General features: G+C 37.5%; 2 protein-coding genes across 36 annotated transcripts in view; both read left to right on the forward strand.

Annotated features, from left to right (window-relative positions):
- LOC18444248 (Zincin-like metalloproteases family protein) overlaps positions 1–13,369 on the forward strand; it is a 49,632-nt gene extending 36,263 nt beyond the window's left edge. For 13 of the 34 annotated variants that reach the window (XM_020673612.2, XM_020673614.2, XM_020673613.2 and 10 more), the window contains 6 exons: positions 9,192–9,308; positions 11,747–11,872; positions 11,958–12,025; positions 12,177–12,312; positions 12,633–12,798; positions 12,917–13,369. In XM_020673612.2, the coding sequence (XP_020529271.1) occupies positions 9,192–9,308; positions 11,747–11,872; positions 11,958–12,025; positions 12,177–12,312; positions 12,633–12,798; positions 12,917–13,176 (873 nt within the window). In that variant the 3' untranslated portion in view covers positions 13,177–13,369. Of the gene's footprint in view, positions 1–9,191; positions 9,309–10,373; positions 10,471–11,746; positions 11,873–11,945; positions 12,026–12,176; positions 12,313–12,632; positions 12,799–12,916 lie in introns of all 34 variants that reach the window. The other 21 variants (XR_016059290.1, XR_016059291.1, XR_016059292.1 and 18 more) reach the window with 8 other exon arrangements.
- Positions 13,370–14,390: 1,021 nt separating this feature from the next.
- Positions 14,391–19,881, forward strand: LOC18444249 (copper ion binding protein). Of its 2 annotated transcripts, none has more exons than XM_088871920.1 (2): positions 14,391–14,703; positions 18,542–19,881. In XM_088871920.1, exon 2 carries the CDS (start codon positions 18,544–18,546, stop codon positions 19,090–19,092), a length of 549 nt encoding a protein of 182 aa, XP_088728046.1. In that variant the 5' UTR covers positions 14,391–14,703; positions 18,542–18,543; the 3' UTR covers positions 19,093–19,881. The 2 variants fall into 2 exon arrangements, with proteins under 2 accessions (XP_088728046.1, XP_088728045.1); XM_088871919.1 differs by lacking the exon at positions 14,391–14,703 and adding an exon at positions 15,731–15,826.
- Positions 19,882–21,874: the final 1,993 nt, after the last annotated feature.

Genomic DNA, 21,874 nt, shown 5'->3' on the forward strand with positions numbered 1-21,874 from the left:
TCTAAGAGTAGTACACACAATATTCAACTAGAAAGAAACCCTAATGCTAGAGAAAACATAAGGTAGGACCATCTTGGAGGCGTTAAAGAGAGAGATTAGTGCAAGTTTAATAAGCTAAGATACCTGGAGTTTGTCTTTCATGAGATAGTTTAAGTTGGATTGACCTTTCTTTTACTTAGGATTTATATTTAGGCATACTTCTCTTATCTTTATCTTTATTAAATTTTTTACCAGGATAGATTCCTACTTTTTTAAAAGGATGAGACAACCTTTTTGGAGTAAAAAATTTCTCATACATATCCTTCAATTTTCTCTCATATATACATCCTCTTTTTTGGAAGGGTATATGGCTTTGGTTTTATTTTGAAAGAGATTCAATTTCTTAGAGGCCTTTAATTTTGTAAAGACAATCAGTAACAACAGTTATGTCCCTCTAAAATAGGCTTTTTCTCAAGGAAACCCCAAGGTAAGTTTTTGATATCATCTTTTGTTATGTTTGTATTGATGGCTTAGGCCTTAGGGTCTAGATGTGATATCTTATTTTCACGCCATTGGATCATGTTGCTTTTTTCCTTGATATTTGTTTTCCATTTTCATATTTATTGTCTCTTAAAATCTTTGTCTCTACCATGGCCTAATATACTTTAGTTATGGTTGTGTATGTTTATTTTGATATCATAAATTTTTTTATGTATTTAATTTTTTTTGAAAATGAGTTTGTGCAATGCACGTCCCTTTAGCTTGTACCATATTGATTGAAGATATTATTTTCTATTCATACTATGTGAATTCATACATAATAGCAAGTATCCAAGGTACTAAACACATACTCTCTCAAACAAAGGTTCATATGGTATCAGAGCAAGTAATACCAAAAACACTAGCACATGTTCATAATAGTTGATAATAAAAAGTTTGGAATTGGGAACACGGAATCAAAAGAGACTGAAGAGAAGGAGAAGGAGAAGGAGGTCTCTCTGTGAATTGAGAAGAGATACCTTAAAGAACCAATTGGAACTGACAGTGGCTTTAATGCCACATACCTGTGATGGAGCCCTAAATATTTTTCATTGGGGCTTATTTTCTGCAGTGGCTTCATAGGTTGAAGATTTTCTTAATTCTTAGGTAGAGAAATCTGAACAAGACATTTTAATACTTCAGAAACCGAAAATCATTTCAACTATATAGAAACTTAGATGAAAGAGAACCATAGGTTATTGTGGGTAACAATCATTGGAACCCCGCACCCACAATTGAATCTCATCGTGGGTGTTTTTACCTTGCCAATAGAGTTCCTAGAGAGTTCTGTTGAGATTAAAAGAGGAAGAGAGGAGAGATCAATGGGCCTACCCGTTGTTCTTTTTTAGCCTTCCACTTGAAATAATTCGCACCTCCTAACAAGTGTTGTACTAGGTCTGCGCCACACATGGCCAGCCCACCTAAGTCTACTCTCTCTCATCTTATTGCCTATAGGTGCCACACTTAAGTTTTTCCGAATGTATTCATTTCAAATTCAATCCCTTCTTGTCTTGCCACTCATCCATCTCAACATCCTCATCTTTGCTACACTCATTCTATAGGTATATTGCTTTTTGACCACCCACATTCTGCTATATAGAGCAAAGTTGGTCTCATAGTTGTCTAATAGAACTTGCTCTTCAATTTCATTGGTATGCAGCGACCACATAAAATTTCGGTTGCACATCTCCACTTTGCCCAGCCAGCTCTAATTTTATGTGCGACATTTTCTATTTTTCTAGATTATCGACCCAAGATATCGAAAGTGTACACTGTTTGGTAGTTCCTAGCCGTCAATCTTAACTTGTTCCGCATCTCTACTCCTATTATTACCAAACTTGCATTCTATATACTTTGTCTCAGTTCGACTAATTTATAAACCTCTAGATTCTAGAGCATCCCTCCAAAGTTCTAACTTTTTGTTGACGTTGTTTCGGGTCTCATCAATTAAAACTGTCTTCTGCAAACAACATGCACCACGGTACCTCATTTTGTAGGTGCCTAGTTAAATCGTCCATAACTAAGACAAAGGTACGGGCTAATGTTGAAACCTGATGTAGACGTATTGTCACTGAAAACTCGCTCGTCTCTTCACTAGTTATTCGTATGCTAGTTGGCACTCCATCGTATATATCTCTCACTAAGTTGATGCAGTGTCTGGAAACTCCTTTCTTTTCCGACCCCCACCAAATCAAATCTCGAGGTACTCTATCATAAGTCTTCTTTAGATCAATAAAGACCATATGGAGGTCTTTCCCTTCGCCCTAAACTTCTCAATCAGTTGCCTAAGTAAGAAAATAGCTTTGGTTGTTAACCTCCTTGACATAAAACTGAATTGGCTTTTAGATACACTTATTTCACGCCTTAGGTGTTTCTCAATCACTCTCTCCCAGAGCCTCATAGTATGGTTCATAAGTTTGATCCCTCAATAGTTCGCACAATTCTGTACGTCTCATTTGATAGTGTAAATAGGTACCAGAATACTTTTCCTCCATTCGTATGGCATTTTCTTTGTTCTCAGCACCTTATTGAACAACTTAGTCAACTAGTCAATGCCAATCTCCCCCATACATTTCTAAACTATTGGAATTATGACCTTTTAAGTCCCTTTTGTGCAATACCAGCACTGTTCAGAGTCATAGTGGAAGTGACCAAAAACATAATCGCTACCAGGATCTTTGTGTATTAGGATCTAGATAACTTGAAATAACCCCAATTGAATGAGGCGAAGTTCTTGGACCATATTGTAAACTGAGAGGATTGAGGGTTTCCTCTAGTCAGGGTCACTACGTTTGTGTTTGTCTCATGTTATGGAGCCAGGGTTTGGAGATCAGTGGATCCTGGATTGTTTGAGATATTTTGTGTATAAGCCCTATGTGAACTAAGTTGGGTTCTTAGAGGACATAAGCCCAAATCCCTGACAAATGTAGCTTCCTCACAGCATGTGCATGAACAATCACATTTTGGGAAGCCATTCTGATAAGGTAAGATCCACCTATCAGAACTGTGCACACGTGCTGAGAGAGGACCCCGTATCTGCAAGAGTTCATGTCCTTAGGAGGAATCTGTAATCCACTGAACAACCTGGAGTCCGACCACCTATCGGTTAGCTTTGACAGGTTCACTCATATCCTGACTTCAGTTTATGACTTATAGGGGTGGTCCGAGAAATTGGATTGAGTTTTCGGGTCTAGCCCACTGGAGTACCCTATAGCCCAACCTCTTGTGGGATCCTAATTTCCCATCCAGATTTATGAGAAGTGCAAGACTATGATATTTTAATGGAAAATGGTTAAAACTGTTTTATCATGATTTTAGATAATTTTTAAAAGAATTATAATGAAGAAAAATGTTTTATTAAATTTGTTGTATATTAATTCCACATGAGGACGCCCACATGCGTGGCGTGTGACACACAAATGGCCAATGGGTGCCATACGTGCAAAGCTCAGGGCTGCCACGATTGCCCTCTTTGTATGAGGTGATAGGCCTATCTTTGGCGTGAAGACCTTGTTTGGTTGTTACATATAATCTTGATATGTGTAGTGCTTTGTAGCACATGTGTGGGACACTTGCGGTGGCATGTGTTTATACATGTGTATATGTAGGGTTTTCATATTTTCCATAAAATCATTAATATTGTAATTTTGTGATTTGAGGACCGTTAGACTTTCAAAATGAGGAGTTGTGATTGGTGGTAAGAGGATAAGGGGGACACACCATGACATACGATGATGTAATGTTCCCCCATGATAATGATACTCCATTAGGTTAAGTGGAGTGCAAGTTTAACAAAATAGGTGAAAGAAGAGGGTGGCACGCCACCCGCATTTGTTTTTCAAATTCAAGTTCAAAATTGATGGTGATGGTTGGATGTCTTAAAAATCAATGGTTGAGATGTGATCAAACTGAAAATTAAGGTTTGATGGGCACTTATGCAATTTTTGGAGTTTTGGAGGTGTTTTATGGGCATGGTGATAAGGGTGTGCTTGATCATCACCATTCATGTGATAGCTACCAATAGTGATTGATAAGGCTAAGTATTTGGCCTCTCAACCCTTGGATCACTCAATGGGCGTCGAGCTCTAATCTAGGTTATATGCCCACATATGGAACTTTTATAAATAGGACCCATCTCACCTCATTGAACAATCGTTTGCCTCATTTTTATTTCTTGATCTCTGGTCTTCAAGCGGTCCACGCTCCACTCCCATTGCTCCTTCTCTTCATCTCACACTTGTCTCTCCCCCCTTAGTGAGAATTAATGCATGCTCTCCACTCCATAATGGAAGCATGGCTTCGTGAGCCTCATCACGCACTCCTCCATTGGAACAACCTACTATTTTGAAAGAGTATGCTGCTGTAATGACTCACATCATTAAGCTCTGTCACTTCATCGTTCCATCTTGAAGTAGTTTAGTCTCATGTTAAAGAGCCTTCATAATATGCTTTCTTATGGTGTAGTTTTGAGCCTATTAAGTGCAAACTGTTATGTCATCTATGTTGCTGTAAATGCAAGTATGATGTGCATAATAGTGAGCTTCTAGTGTGCCTCATGCACCAAGCCATACCCATTTAATCCCATTTAGTGTTTGGATGTTTGGACCAAACCGTAGTGCACAGCCTAATTCTTTTTTAGCCCGTTTTGGCTCCATTTTCTCCCACTTTTGGCTCTCATTGTTCTGTGATCCACGTGATGTTCCTTTGATCTCTTTTATAGAGTGATGTCGCTTCTAGTGTGGTTCTTGTGTGATTGCTTCTCGAGATTAGATTACAACGACGCTTTCTTGCGCTATTGGTTCCGAGTGATAGCAAGGGTTGTACCCATATCGATGCAGTATTCGCACGGTGAATATTTTAAATCGGCTTCCCATAAGTGATATCAAACTCATGCGCATTTATTTATTTAGTCTTTGCTTTTGATGTATTTTGATTCAATCATATTGTAAAAGAGCAATGCGCATGTTGTAAGGTTGTTATTGTGAGTCAAGGACTATTATGTTTGTAATACTCTTGATTGTAGTAATTTGGAGATTTCCGAAGGTTCAATTGAAGCTTTTGTAAAGTCTTTTTAAATTTTTTTATTTTGAATACCTTGTGTAAAACCCCTGGTTTTAAGCTCTATCAAGATACTATCTGCTCTGAAAACCTTTCGTATCTTCATCCTTTTCAAAGCTTATTTCACGTCTAATATCCTAATCGTACAAATGTATATATGACCTCTGCCCTCATTTATGCCAATAATTCCTTTTGCCCCTATTTTCCTGTTGTGTTCATCATTTAATAATTTCTTAAATTAAACTCTCCACCATTCGTTGAGGTGGTGTTATTCTTGATGAACATCAATTGCATTTGGCTTGTCCTATAGTTTGAAGGTAATTTGTGTGCATTGATTTAAAAAGTAGCCTGCTTGGGCAGGCCAAGGGGACCTGGGTGCATTGCTTAGGCATAGGTGGCCTACAAAAGGGGGGTAGTTAGGTTCATATGCAACGTAAATCCCATTTGAACTATTTTAGAGAGAGAAAAACGTCAAAAATTTGAGATTTTGTGATTTCCATAAGATTGAAGGATTTCTCAAAGTTTCGAAACATCGATTCAAATATCTCCCTTTGAGTTTGGATTTACGTTTGCTTTTACTTTTGGAAATCTTTTAGGCCTATTGGAGGGTTTTTTAGAAGATTTTGATATTGGAAAACATCTCAATTGTGGAAGTTTGAAGATCATGCAATCATGGTTAGTGAAAATTTTGTTTCTCAAATTGATGTATTAATTTGAGATGTCTTCTTCAGGTACTAATAAAAGTGGTAATCAGGAAATACAACTATAACCCAAGCCCTTTATATCTAAATTGCATAAGATGCAATTATTGTGAGAAGGATACAAATGGTGGTATAAACCATTCAAGAAACATCTTGCTGGTATCAGGGGTGATGTTGCCCCTTATAAAAAAGGTTCCTGATGCGATTAGGGAGGAGATAAAAAATTATATAAATATAGTAAAAAAGAAAAAAGAAGAAAGAGAGACATGCATTGCAAAGCTAAGGTTTGGGGGTTCGTGTTAATTATGATTTTGATGATGGTGATGAGGAGGGGTGTGATGAGGTGAAGCAACCTACTATGTCCCAGGCCCAGACTAGGGGGAAAGGAAAGGGAGTTGCAGTTGGTTTTAGGGGTGGGGGGCCTAAGAGGCCTCGGGTTTGGGGGCCTCTATAGATTCGTTTTTTTCGAGTTCTGACTTTGAAGTTGTAGGTGAGAAAATGAAGAAGCAAACAACCATTGAAAACAAAATCAAGAAGGACGAGAGAGAGAGAGAGAGAGAGAGCTACTTCGTACATTGCGCAGTGGTTTTATGAGGTAGGCATTCCAATTTGAGCTTGGGTTGAAGCCCCCAACCCCATATGGGCTTTCATAGACTCTTTTGAAAAAAGAGATGAATGTCACGAGGGAGATTGTGGAGTCACAGAAGGATGCATGCGCTTTGTATGGGGTTTCTGATATGACTGATACTTGGAGTGACAAGAAGAAAATAAGTCAGATGAATTTGTTTGTGAATTGTCCTTTAAGGATTGTTTTGATGATAGCCATGATACCCATTACATATTTAAAGTGCTAGAGAAGAACAACAAGGGGGTTGGGGAGCAGCATATTATAAAGGGTGTCACAAATAATGCTGCTCCTAATGTTGTTGTTGTTAATTTGTTGTGCATATTGTTGCGCATAGCCTACCCTCATATCTTTTGGACACCATGCGCAATACACTATATAGACCTCATGCTTGAGGCTATTGGAGGTTTGAGCGAGATTGCAGGTGCAGCTAAGAAGGCCAGGTCAGTTATAGCTTTCATTTATAAACACACCCTTACTCTCATCATGATGTGTGATTTACAAAGAAGAAGGAGATAGTGAGGTTGGGGATCACGAGATTTGCTACTTGGTACCTATGTCTACATAACAAACATTCGAGGAGAGTTCAGTTGAGGCAGATGTTCACCTCTGATGATTGGAGAGCATGCAAATGGGTCAGGGTTCAGAAAGGGAAGAAGGTGAGACATATTGTGCTATTTAAGGATTTTTGGCTAGTGGTGGAGGATGCTCTTAAAGTATTTTTTCCTCTTGTCAAAGTCCTTCGCATGGTTGACAGTGACAAGCCCACCATGAGCTACATACATGAGGCAATTAAAAGTTGCAAGAGAGAGATAGCCCCCAATTTGGATAATGATATGAACTACTATGAGCCAGTTTGGAAGATTATTGATGAGAAGTGGGATAGGCAGCTACATTGACCATTGTATACTGTTGGTTATTATTTAAACCCAACTTTCATTATGTTGATAGCGATATACACAAATGACCCAATTATGATTGGATATAATAAGTATTTGGATGTGCTAGTCTCTAATCAAGATATCTAAGACTATATGCATTGATGAGCTAATAAGTTACGAGTGGGCATTGAAGTCTTTTGGGAGTCCAATGGCGGTGAGACAAAGGACCAAAATTGATCCAGTTAACCCAATCCTCATGTTCAAGTTTCATGTTTATTGTTTGTTTTTTATATTTCATATGTAATCGTAATTCATTATCAATTTGTGGCCAATTGGTGGAGCCAACATGGGTGTAGTGCTCCAAACTTACAAAAGTTGGGCATTTAGATCCTAAGCCTAACCACTACTCCCTCTTGTTGTGAGCGGAATTGGAGTACTTATGAGATGTTAATCTATTTTATTAGTTTGCCGTTTACGAATTTGTATTAGTAATTAGTAATTACTAATTACTATGTCAATTGTAAATTTGTGACATTAATTAGTTTCATTTGATTTTAGTAGATTCATACAAAGCAAAGAAACAAGCTTGAAACAAAGAGGCTCAATGATCTAGTTTATGTAAAATTCAATCGATACTTGAAGGGCAGATTTGCTGAGAGAAACCCCCCCCCCCCCCCCCCCCCCCAGATTAAAAAACATGGATAATGCTCTGGAGTGATTGGTTGATGATGATGAGGTCGAGGGGCATAAAGAATTGACATAGGATATGGTCATTGAGACCTCAGGGACAACAGCCGACCCTCCTAGGGTCACTAGATCTTCTTCATAAAGGATGGGTGTGGCGGAGGAAGAGGGGGAAGTAGAGGCAAATCCAGAAGGCACATACGACCCTCCTAGGGACACTAGATCTTCTTCACAAAGGATGAGTGTGGCGGAGGAAGAGGAGGAAGTAGAGGCAAATCTAGAAGACACAGAGAAGGACGACCATTATGTTGAGGAGGGAGATGATTCCGATGACAATGGGCTCAACTCCGATGCATATGATGCTGCTGACCCTTCCTTTTTGGATGATGCTTGATGAGTGATGACCAATTTGAGTCTTCAATTCTATATTTCTTTCCTTTTTCTTTTCCTCCTCTTATATGTATGTATGAACTATGGATATGGATTATGGAGGAGTGTATGTGGATTGGGGACTACGAACATTTGATATGTCATATGTGTTACTTCTTTCCTTTCCTTCTTGATGAATTGATGACTGAATTCGAAAATTTTGAATGTTGGATTATATTTTCCTATTTTTGCTGTGTATGGAGTCTATGGAGTATGGAGTATGGACTAATGGTCTGAAATGTATGGATTATGGATATTATGTTATGTATTCTTAATGTGCTATATGCCTCAATATGCAATTTTTAGTTTTTACACAGAATGTGGCCCTAAAACAGTTGGATCAGACACCTTCCTATGCTTCATATTCTACCTGGGCCGCCTAGGCGCTCGGCGGCTTAGAAACCCCCGGTCGCCTAGGCGCCACCCGCCATTTTTGGAAACACTGCTTGTATGTTGTATTTGGCACGCTGTGGGATCATTCTGAACTGATCTTCAATTGATGGTCCAATGGTTTTTGTTACATGCTTAATGTGAACTTTTTGCATACTATTGCAATCTATTGTTTCATTATCTCATTTGGTAAGAAGTTGTATAATAGATTGCATTATCTCATTTAGTAACAAGTTGTACTATTTAGTAACATTCCTTATTTTAGTTTTATATGCTCGTGCTCAAATTTAAACTATTCAATCTATTGTTTCACTAACTCATTCAGTAACAAGTTGTACTATTTAGTAACATTCTTTATTTTGGTTTTATATGCTCATGCAAAATTTAGTTTGCGGACTTTTGCAGGGTGACTTAGGCTATATGTATCTTGATTTGTACTCCAGGAATGGTAAGTATCCAGGTTGTGCACATTTTGCAATCAAAGGTGGAAGGCAGTTATCAGAAATGAACTATCAACTGCCTGTTAGTTCCTTTCTTCTTCTCTTTTTGCATTCAAGCCATACGTAAACATTTCTTTGATGTAGATGTGGAAACCCTGTGATATATTGTATGTGCGAACTCCATGCTTCATTCCTTCGCATGTTCAATAATTTTAAGACCTTCATTGAAGGGCATCATTTAAAGTTTCTGGTGCCTGTAAAGTTATTGTTATCATGACAGTCGGTTCTGGCTCTTCCCACTACTTTTGTCTTAGATAGTCCCTATTTAGGATCAAACTCCAGTTCAAACAGTTTAAGGAGCTGAAAGAATGTTAAGCAAATAAAAAAGAGATCAGTATGTTTCCAATGTAATGTATGTGCTTATTCTGAACCTTGACTAGCTTGCTGAACATACCAAACTCCAATGTTAAAAGTATTTTGTTCAATATCTTATAAATGATACTGGCAATAAATTACAATCACTAAAGGAGATCCATGTTCTCAATTTTGAAATGGAAGATGTTTCTTCTCATTTTGAATTATATGGTGTTCTGCCCATTGATTAGCATAGATCAATATTTGTGTTCTCTGTGATGGATATGTGATATTTCTAAACCAAAGATGTTCAAAGCTCCATTTTCCTTCAATTGAGAATGAGCTTGCTAACTCCATTGAGTCTTGATAGTAAATTTCACTCTTTGCCAACAAATAACTTAAAAAGTGTACTGATATAAAGAACAACTCTTAATTGTGTTAAGTTTTGGTGAATGCCATGAATGTCATGATTGAGTGTTCGGAGTCACATAAGACTAACATAGAATCTGGATGTCTTGCACAACACATAAAAAGGGGGAAAAAGAAAAACAGAAGTCCCTTAAAATCAACTCTTAATTGTATTAAGTTTTGGTGAATGCCATGAATGTCATGATTGAGTGTTCGGAGTCACTTAAGACTAACATAGAATCTGGATTTCTTCAACAACACATAAAAAGGGGGAAAAAGAAAAACAGAAGTCACTTAAAATCTATACTTCTTTTGCAACATAAAATGAAGTTTTTCATATGATTTTGTGTTATAAACTCGGGATGAACTCTTTTCTTTCTCTTAGGGATGCGGCACTAACACTCCTGAAGTTGATTACGATGGAGGATACGGTGCTTATCAAAAAGAAAAAGGTGGAGGATGCAATTGTGAGTTTATTTGAGGTACTTGAGGAGTATTTTGAACTTTGATGGATGCTTGAAAAACCTAGGGAGCATTTACAAGAATTAGAATGCAGCCGGAGAAGAACAGCGGATGAATCTCCATTAGAATTTTTTGCTAAATCTTTACCATTTCTCTTTTGGGAAATTCATGATTGCCAGTATGTGACCTGAGAAAGATTATGGCCATGGTGGGCCGTCAATGTAAAGTCATCTGTTTGAACTGTGATGTTTGAAGAGCGGATTCCACCAAACATGTCATTAATGCTAAGTGTAAGGACCATTCCCACACCATCACTGTCCAAGGCATTGACGGGATGGAGAAACCCTATGATGTATATGTCATACAAATCCTTCTCGTTTATAGTTTGGGAATAAGTTTTTGGAGGTGTACACTTCTACATACCATTGCAAGACATATTGATTGAGCAACCAATGTTTATTTTTTTCTTGTCATTCTCTTCAAGGATAACAATGTTGGGAAAGTTAAGGTACATCAAGTTTAGTCTCAATCAGAAACCAGGGGAATTAAATAGAGAAATAAAGGTCATAGGGTTAAGTAGGTTTCGCCAATGGTGAAGGATTCCTTCCAACTTCTCTGGCTTGGATGACCCCTCACTGATAACCCATCTAATAACATTAATGGAATACCCTTCCACAGTGAATGTGCCAGAGAAAAACTTAACAAAAATCTTTAGACCCATTAAGAGAAATTTCACTCATGTCTTTGTATTATCATTAAAGTATCATTCAGCCTGGGGAAGGTCGGGGGGTCTTTTTCAGAAAAGGGAAAGGCCTTGAGGGTCCTGGCTATTCTATCTCTACTAAAACTCTCACTATGGGATGGGCCCAAGTTCTCGGAGGATGACCATCAAAACTAAGCTTGAAAAATCCCTATGGCGAATGAGCACCATCTAAAGCTACGAATAAATGCTCAAAGTAGTGGTGCTTTCTAGAAACCACATCCCTGTGAATGTGCTGTAACATCCATAAAAGAAACATGAGAACAAGAATCAGTGAGGAAGGCATCGAACTGGAGACAAAGCACCATAGCGCAAGGGTCGAGAAGTAGCAATGATTTTACCACCCCTATGAAAGTTCAATGCTTAATTGCAAGAAATTTTGATTTAATTTTATTTTCGGGCATGGTCCGCCTCTCATTTTAACTTCTACTTCTAAGTTGAACTTGCAGTATAGGTAGCCAACTCTTGCATGTTTCTATTTATAGTTCCAGTAAACAAAAATTTCTTATAGTATTTTTTTGTGACAATTTTTTCAGGTGGTAGCATTAGTTTGCAATTTCTCGGCTCCATATGGATCATCAACTCCCAGGCTCAACCACTGGGAAGTAGAAACGCTCTTTCATGAGTTTGGACATGCTCTCCATTCCTTGCTATCACGCACGGTATGTGATCACCTTGATATCATGGAGCATATCTATGACCTTTTTAAAACTGGCTGGCTGACTTGCTCCACAGCAAATCATATAGGATTATCAACATTTTTCGGGTACCAGGATGGTCATTGATTTAGCCGAGACACCTGCAAACCTTTTTGAGTACGTCTAGATCGTACTTTTGTTTAGTTGCTTTACTTTCCTGTGTTTATTAAATGTACATGTAGTGAGTGCCATAGTTTGATATATGATTCTAGTACTACAAGGGAGCCGCGATGAGATAACTTGGATCAGTGTTTTGGTGATTTCATAGGTATTATGCATGGGATTATAGAGTTCTAAGGACATTTGCTAAACATTATTCAACTGGAGATACAATACCTGAGAAACTGGTGGCATCGATGAATGGTGCGAAAAGAATGTTTGCGGCGACGGAATTGCAGCGCCAGGTAAGGCCTTGGAGACTTGATTTCTCAAAGGGATTGATTTGAGAGTATCAAAGACCCACAATTTTTGCCTCAATCATATGAGTGTTAACAAGTCGATTTACTTCTGATTGGATTGACTTCCTGCCCTTGCTTGAGTAGTAGCTTTATTTTTTCCTTTTGAATGTTAACTTGGGACCTTGGTAGGATAGGAACTCCGGATGGCATGTTATGGCACCCTGCCACCCTGACCACCCGGGCCTAGTGGCCATTCCTAACTTGATCCATTGCTTTTTGGGTGGGAACGTTTCTTGCTTGATGATAATTGACTGGTTGCCCCTCAGATATTATTTTCAGTAATGGACCAAACACTATTTGGGGAGCCGACACCCTCACCACGGGACACAGTTGCCATCGTTGCCGAACTGAAAAGGCAGTACACTAGCTGGAGACACGTTGAGGGAACACACTGGCATACGCGATTCAGCCATCTTATAAATTATGGTGCAGGTATGTAATTCACCAAAAAGAAGAACACATGCATTTATCCCAGCCTGCTTTTTGGTGGGTGCGAAATATATTCTCTCAACTTGAAAATTTTAAACTCTCGATGGTTCTGGTGGTGTAGGTTATTACAGCTACTTGTATGCAAAATGCTTTGCAGCAACTATATGGCAGGATGTGTGTGTTGAGGATCCATTGTCAAGATCTGTAGGTGAAGCCCTCAGAACTCAATTTTTACAGCATGGAGGTGCAAAGGACCCGTCCCATCTTCTAAGGGATTTTGTTGATGATGGTATTCTAAAACCTTGTAAGGGGGGAATTGTGCCCAACACAAGCAGCCTCTGTAGGGAATTGAACTTGCCACCATTTCCTGTCTATAGATAGTATCCTTTACCATTTTCAGTTGTTAAAAGTAACCAAAACATCTGTATTATTATAGCTTTATTGGTTCCATTTTTTAATGTTTCATGGGGAAGAATATAGATGCCCGGTATAAAAATAACTTGGAATAGCGGATAAACTTCAAGAGGAAGCCTGTTAAGATTTTGACATTAATATGAAGCTTAATCCACTGGCATTGAATGGGCTTTTTGAGCTGGAGTATGTAACTTGGCTCGAACTAAGACCCATGATGGTGTTTGACTAGTGGGCCCAAGCCTGTTCCATTAAATTATAAATGTAAGAGTCTTATTTTTGAACTTTACTAAACCTAATGTCAAGTTGATTTAGGGCCCATTGCTGAATGAGGGGGCAATCTAGGACAGAAGAAAATCACATCAAAATTTTGAAGAATTTTGAAGTCCCACTCTTATCCATCATGAAAGATCTTCAATGTTATGTATGAACCTTTCAGAATCAAAATTTTCTCATTCCTTTTACTTAATTTGGACGGGTGCACTCTCATTACGTTAATTAGTTACCCAAAAAGGGATCAGAGTGATGCATGCATGGTGCCACGAAAACTAGTATATTCAGTTCACCCTTTAACTGAGGGCTCTAGGGTTGTAGAATGTAGAACTTGATATCGATGTCTTCCAAACATCCTTTGCTCCATCTCCCTAAACCATGAACGGGGAGAAGTATTGCCATCATTTCTCTCGATTTAAGTCGCTAATAAGTGTTCTAATCCTAATTATTAAGATAAGATAATCTTTATATATGTATATAGAAAAAGGATCCGTCTTCTCTAGTATTAGAAGGTCACAACTCTCTGGCAGCTAGATTTGAAGCAGGGCGACTTTTAACTTTCATACAAGGAGAGGACGTCACCAACTTTTGGCATTTACCCTACATTATGGAAAAAGTACATATAAGTGTGAGGCTCTTGAGGTTCTTTAGATGCTCAAATATCTTCAAATTAATCATTTCGTCATCAAGATGGATGGACATGAGGAAAAACTGGGTTTCAAGTTTTGAAAATAATTCATCTTATAATGTATATTTGGACCGTCAATTTTCAAAATTTTTAAGTTTTTATAGATCTGTTTGATCTACACTATTTTTGAAGTTTTAAATGTTATAATTAGAGATGAAAATATATTTTGAGGCTATCACAAAGAAAAGATTTTTAGTATTGAAACTACATTTTTTGACACTATTTGAAGGTGCTCCTTATTTTGATTGTTTAGAGCCTCAACCTTTTAGACCTTCACTATCTAAAGAAAGCTCCCTTCCATATTTTTTTCATTCTCCTTTACCTTATCCCTTCTCGTAGCCGAAGCTCTCCCTTCCTCCCATTCATTGTCTCTTTCCATCTCTCTCTATCTCTATCTCTATCTCTATAAACATTTCTCCCTCGTAGCCCTCTCCCACCCCTGCAATCTGCAGAAGAAAGAAAAAAAAGGGAAGCTTTGCACCTCCCAATTTGAGGCCTCTTCTCCAAAGACAGGCCAGGCCGACTCTGACAAATTGGTGAGATTATGGTTAATTTCTCCCTATTCTCTATCTATTGTTAAAGTAATACATTGCTGCTTGTGTAACTCCATCAAGAAAGTGCCTATCACATCACTATTTTCTTTTCCTTTTTCTTTTAAGAAAGGGTTTATATAAGGTTGCAAACTTAAAATGTATAATTAAAGATGCACTTCAAAAATCTATCGAAAAAGGCTGTTTTAATATTAAAAACGCTCTAATTGATCATCTCAACATCGAGATGTATGAAAATAAAAAATTGATTCCCAAAAATAGTGTATCTTGCAGTACATTATCTAGACCGTATATTTTTAAGATTTCATGTGTATCGATCGACTTGATTTTAACTATTTTTGGAGTTTAAAATGTTATAATTAGATATAAAAATAAATTTTCGGATAATCCTAAAAAAAATTTACACCAAAATTACATGTTATGATAAATTTTGGAGGTATGCCTTAATTGGATTGATTGAGGTTGCAACCTTATGGAAACTACATCCTTCTTTTAATATGTCATTTTTAGGGTTTATCATTCCCATATAACTGGTGGAGCTTGGGCCACAAAATGTGGCCTAACAAGCCCGGCCTCATTTTATCATCTTTTTGCATTGTTTTTTTTTAATTTTACCTGGCGTGGCCCAGCACTCAAGGGAAATAGGGCTAGCCCGGCCCGCCAACCCTACATTTAGGATTAATTCAAATCCTAGAACCGGTTTTCGTCCTAATAACGACGTTTTAAACACCGGTGTGTGTGCCTAGGGGTGAGATCGGGGTCGGATCTGGCTAGATCCATATCTGGATTTGAATAGGGCTGTCTAATGTATGTGCAAGCCGTTCCAATGCTGGTCCAATATTTCTATATGGTCTACCAGTTTACCTATTTGCACCTTTTTATTTCGCTGTAAATACCCATTTTGCCTTTTTCTATTTTCGTCTTTTTTTAATTATATAGGGGCATTAGTGTCATACTCAACTGAAGAGAAGAATAAGCCCTACAAAGAAACGAAATTTAGAGAAAGAGATCTGGATAGGGGAATTTTTGTGCTGCCTCTCTCCACCGTTTCTTGGGTTTTTTCCCGGCGATTTTGGACGGCACATCCCGCCATCAATCCGAAGCCCAAGTAAGTATACTAAACCTTTATTTTGCTTAAGTGATTTATAGTTGGAAAAAGTAGGAGAAATTTGTGGGTGTTTGTAAGATATCTTGTAATGAGCCTTGAATCTCTAGATTGGTGATCATTCAATCTCATTCCAGTATCCATTCCATCAACTGGGGGATGCTCTTCCATGCTTTTTTCGTGGGAATATTTTTTTTTTCTGTTGTAGGTTTTTTTAGTCTAAATGTGATTTCTTAGATTGTTGACTTCTCTTTTGATATTTTTTTTTTTTTTTTACTGTAGTGGTTTCTCTAAATTTTCTGTTGTTTGTTTTTTTAAAAAAAAATTTTTTACTGTTATTGATGGTTTGAGATTTAATGTGTACCGGTTGGTCCAAATTTAGTGTTATTTGAACTATTTACTATTTAGTGATATTTCTGAATTTTTTTACTGTTTTATTTCTTCTTTCCTGGTAAATCTATTATTCCACAGTTTGGAGGCACCTGGTTTAGTCTTTCCCTACGTTTAACCTTGTTTTATCAGATCAGTGTAGTAGTAAAAATGTAGGAAAAGACTTAACATCTTGATGAAAAGATTTTATCGGTAAAACATTCTCCTACACTTTTCCTTTTTTTTTATTTAGATTTTTCCTTATTTTCTATAATTTTCTCTAGTTTCCCATGTTTCCTTATTTTACCATTTTGCTTAATTGTTAATTTATTACACTGGTCCGACCGGTGAACCAGTCCAGTTCAGTGGTCGGACTCGGTCCAACTGAATCGGTGCCCGTGCCCTCACCAGGTTTGGTTTCCGGTCCAGTCTTGAAGACGTCGCATTAATGAAATATAGTTAACACTAAAATAAAGCAAAATTTTTACTCCTTGGTCACCCCAAAATGTGCCTTTTACAGAATATTAAAAGAAATGGACAGACTCCAATAAGATAATCCCAGAAGACACGAAATGAGCAACCGAGTTCGTTTTCTTTTATTAAATATGGGTTGTAGAGGAGTTCCAAGAGGTTACAAAGACACTTGTTTCATTTACATCCAAACTCAGTTCAGTTAGGAACACTCTTGATCAGTTAGTCCAAATATAGGAAGTGTACGCAGGACAACCTTGCTAAGCCTTGATGGTCTCACCCTATTGATATTTGACGAATGAGTTTTCACTGCAGTACTTACTGAGGACAAAACTTTGTGCAACCCCCTGTCATGGGGCTGCTTTGTGCTAGCTTTACCATATTCTAATTCCAAAAGGATATTAGGGTCCCCCAAAAGGGTCTCCTCTCAATGATCATAGTGCTTTTATAACTTTGACGAGAGAATTTGTTAAGAAAAATATGATTTTGTGATGATTTGTTGATCTTGTGCCTTTAATTTTCCTTTTTGATGGTTGATGATGTAATGAAACGGATTTGGAACTTAGGATTAAATCTCATTGGAATTTGAATTGTTGTCATTCGAATTTTAATCGTTTGAGATTCAAAATAAAACTTCAATTGGTTTGACTGCTGTTGATGTTTGGCGGTTGATGTCCTAAACTTCAGTTAGGACTAAATCTCTTCTTCCAAAGCAGAATTGCACCACATTTGAATCACTACCAAGGACCCAAGGCTCCTCGTGCCTATTCTTGGCACCAACTTGCCCCACTTCAGTTCTATCCTCTCAGGATCTTTGGTCTCATCCATAAACTGTTGTCATATTCCAACAACATCCATCACTAAAATTTCAGAATCTGACCAAAAGTGAGAGTTCTCCAGCGACAATATCTTATCTAACCAGGTTTTCCAAACCCCATACCACCAGAATATCCCCTGACATGGGATATACTCTCGTTTAACCAACCATCAGTTAAAAAAATCTCAAAATGAATCACAGACAATTGTCTCAGCTTTGGTCTCCTGCAACATAATGGCAATGATCAAATAATCGTAAACCACTCACCTCACAACATGCTTAAACTCTTGACCCCTTCATCACCATCATCCGAGCCTTATTTCAAGTTTCCAACTATTTGGGTTGGCCACATCAATCCTATTCCACCATTCTACTCTATCAAGGGCCATACCATCTGTCAGACAATAAGTTATTGTATCTCTTCTCACTACTTCCATCCACGTATTTTTGGACCTTCCCCATACCCTTTTAGAGCCTTCCACTTGAACCAAATCATCCCTCATAACCCCTTAGTTCTACGTGCACATGGCAAGCCCACCTAGTCTAACTCCCGACCCCTTGATAGTTTATAAATTTTATTTGATAAATTCTGGATAAGGGGTTTCTTTCATTCGATAATATACAAGGTGCTTGTTCATTTCTTCTTCTTTTTTTTTCTCAAATAAATTCATCATCAGGTTGTAATATGTTTAATAAGTGGAGAACTCCCTCTTTTGTCTGTAGTTTCACCAAATAAAAATAAAAATAAAAGGATAAAAAAACTAGCTCTTTCTTCTCATCTAATTCATGAGAAACATCTAGTAATTGGTCAATTCTATTACCTTAAAGAAACAACAGAATTGTATCCAAGGTGTACAGGTCTGCAAGGGTCGTATAACTGCTCTTTGCATGTCTTTGTTGTTGTAATGGTTGTGTGGGATGTTTGATTCATTGTGGTTGATGCTTGAGTCAAAAGAGGGGGCTACTAATGTGTTAGTTAGTGGCTTTCTGATTGTTAAGTTAGATTGGGATATCTTTCAAGTTTGAAGATTGTTGATTATGGTCTTGCATGTTGCTTGTAGGCATGAGTGAGTCGTTTGGTATCCAGATCAGCTCCAATCTGGTCAATAGGCTTATCATCGAAGATGAAGTCAAGAAGAAGCCCAAGAAGGCCCCCGCCCGAAACAAATCAAGGAAATGGCCTCTTCCTCTGCCGCAACAAGCCCCCAATCTTAGCCATCATCATGACGACTCCACAATCAAGATGATGCCCCCATTCTTACCTTTACCACTGAGGCAGCTTCCCCTTGAAATTCCCTCTGCTACTGCTGCGAATGAGGAAGAGATTAATGCGATCCATGAAGTTCTTAGGGAGAGTGAGAGGGTGTTGGATAGGCTGCAGAAACAGGAAGAGAACTTGGCAGAGCAAGTAACACTGAGGGCAAAGGAGCTGCGAGACAAGGAGTTCAAGCTTCCGTACCAGAAGCCAGTGCCATGCTTGAGGGAGAAGGATGCGTGCCTCCAATGTTACAAGGAACACTCAAAGGATAATCCTCTCAAATGTGCTGATGTAGTCAATGCATTCGCTGACTGTGCTCGCAGGGCTAGAGAGCAACAACAGCATGCTGTCTAGTATTTCTGCACTTGAGAAAGTAAGAACTTCACTTTCATTGGGAGTGAAAATTGATTATCAGAGTTTCGAATTGTGGTAGAAAATGATGCTATGGCTTTTACTTGGGGATGAGGATATAGGTATCAACTGAAGATGGAACTACTCCATTCCCATTTGTTTTCTAAGCGGTTAAAAACTTTCTATCATAGCTTGGAAGAGAGATGAAATCAATCTTGTATTCTACAAAAACAATCCCAAAGAGGCTATTTTGTGATCATTGGCGCATATAGCAAAAACTTCTTGATTTTTCATAAATAAATCTGTTATGAGACTCCAATAATTTGATTTCATTTATTTCGGAATTCGGGGAATTGAGATTTTGTCCAAAAGTGCAATGAAACTCATGAAAGTAACAAAACCATGTGCATGGGAAACTTTGGGCACATTGTCGGATCACAATGAGCACTGCGATATTCGAAGAAAGAGTGTTGTGGGGAAGGGAAGGTACAATGATCTATATGATCATGAAGAAACCATGATAATGACGGTCATCACCATCCAATCCAATTGATGGACAGAGGTGGAGAGAGAAGGTAGGACGTCCAAGTCATTTCATTTTCTGGAGGGTCCCAGTGTCTCAGTACCTCTTTGTCCAATTAGTTTGATGTTGATCGAAGTGTTTGATCATACGGATCACAATATGTTTGATATTATACTAAATGTATATCAAAACGTTAGAATAAAGCTCGAATGATGGTGATGATGTAATAGAATGCTAAACATCGAGGTATGTTATTGAAATTTGGAGAAGTACGTCTATGTGATGTGGATGCTTGAAGGGTACACAAGCATTCTCACCCTCTCAGAGTTATAGGTCAAAAGAAAATGTTGACAACTGAAAGTAAATCTCTTCTTAGTGAGTTTTCCTTTGTTGACTATTTCATAATCTATGTGGTGGCCTATTTAGCAAGTTGACGGCTCCATATGTGCAAATTAGTGAAGAAGACTGCAATCATATTATTTTGTTCTTTACCAGAATCATAAAGATAATCTGATCATGAATCTTATTAGTGGAAAAGTCTGTTGAATTTAATTATGTTTATCGAGTACCGTATTAATAGCAGCAGGGGCCTCATGCTTCCTATGGTTAGCTTTGAACCTGACATAACACAAATAGTGGGATTTTTTTATACCTGACAAATTATAGCTGTGATCATTAGACATCATGAAGTGAGTCGTTCGTTAGCTAAAGATAACTTGTAATGTTGGTATTGTTAAGGTATAATGGATTTGAAAATTACTGGTTTTGTTGATGCAATTTTGTAGGTGATAAAGATCTACTACCAAGTTTTTTTTAGGCGGAGCAATTAGCTGATTATTGAGGTTGAAATCTATACTAACTTTGTCTTCTAAGGAGGTCGAGTATATGCCACTCACTCATGAATCTAAATAAACAATTTCGCTAAATAGGTTGGTTAGAGAATTTGAGTTGTGCAATAAGGAATACAACTTGATTGTGATAACCAAAGTACTCTAGATTTAGCAATAAATAAATAAATCATCTTTTTCATGATAGGACTAAATATCTAGATACCCATTATCATTTTGCTCAAGACTCCGTGGAATAATTCAGTCTTTTGTTGCAGAAATTTCATGAAACATATATATGAAAGAAAGACCTATGTGATCTTTTATAAGGGAATATCTTTTTCTTTTTTTTTTCTTCACTGCTTTCTTTTGGCAAAGATCATTTCGATATGCGTACCATGTGATAGTACATGGATGAGGTTTTTGCCCCTATCTTTGTAGGCCACCATCACACACAAGGACCATACAATCCCTCGGCTCACTCATCCAAGCATGTTCTCCGAACTCATTAAGGGTTAACTTATAAACCCTCATCGGTTTGTTCTTCATGCATAGATAACATGGGTTTTTTCCAACCGACTGGCCTAGATCGTTAAGCACATATCGGTATCAGCAGACCATTGTTTGCTTAGTATGGTCCACGAGGGATCACACTCCCACTGAGTTCATGTTCCACTATATCATTTCATTTTACAAGTACTCACAAAGCCTTTAAAGACCACATAAACCCAACAATATATATATATATATATATATATATATATATATATATATATATATATATATAAGGTTGCAACCTTAAAATATAGAATTACAGATGCACTCAAAAATCCATCGAAGAATGTTGTTTTAATGTTGAAAAACCCTCTAATTGATCATCTCGACATCGAGATATATGAATATATATAAAAAAAGATTTTGAGTCTTAGAAATAGTGCATCTTACAACACTTTATCTAGAACGTTCATTTTCATGATTTTCATATATTTATAGATCTACTTGATTTTGACAAATTTTAAGTTTAAAATTTTATAATTAGATATAAAAATAATTTTTAAGATAATCGTAACAATTTTTTACACCTAAATTACATGTTACAAAAACACTAGGTGCACCTTAATTGGATTGTTTAAGGTTGCAACATTATAGAAATAGCACTCTTGTGTATATATATATATATATATAGGGAAATGAAATTCATGTGGTGTAGAACTTTTCTAGCATGTGGTTAGATGATTGATTTAAAACGTGTGTTTAAAGGAACGTATGTCCCTCTTTTATTCAAACTAACATTCATAAATACGAGAAAAGTAAATCAATCCTATAATTGAGGGAATCTCTGTATTTGGTATCGATTAGTGTTTCAAAACCTGGAGGATTGGGTGGATGATTCACATCACATATAAGTGTCGAATCGTTGGATTGGCGATCCGGA

The sequence above is a fragment of the Amborella trichopoda genome, chromosome 7 (assembly GCF_054954075.1).
Source record: "Amborella trichopoda isolate Santa Cruz 75 chromosome 7, AtrichopodaSantaCruz75HAP2 v2.0, whole genome shotgun sequence".
Taxonomy (NCBI): Eukaryota; Viridiplantae; Streptophyta; class Magnoliopsida; order Amborellales; family Amborellaceae; genus Amborella; species Amborella trichopoda.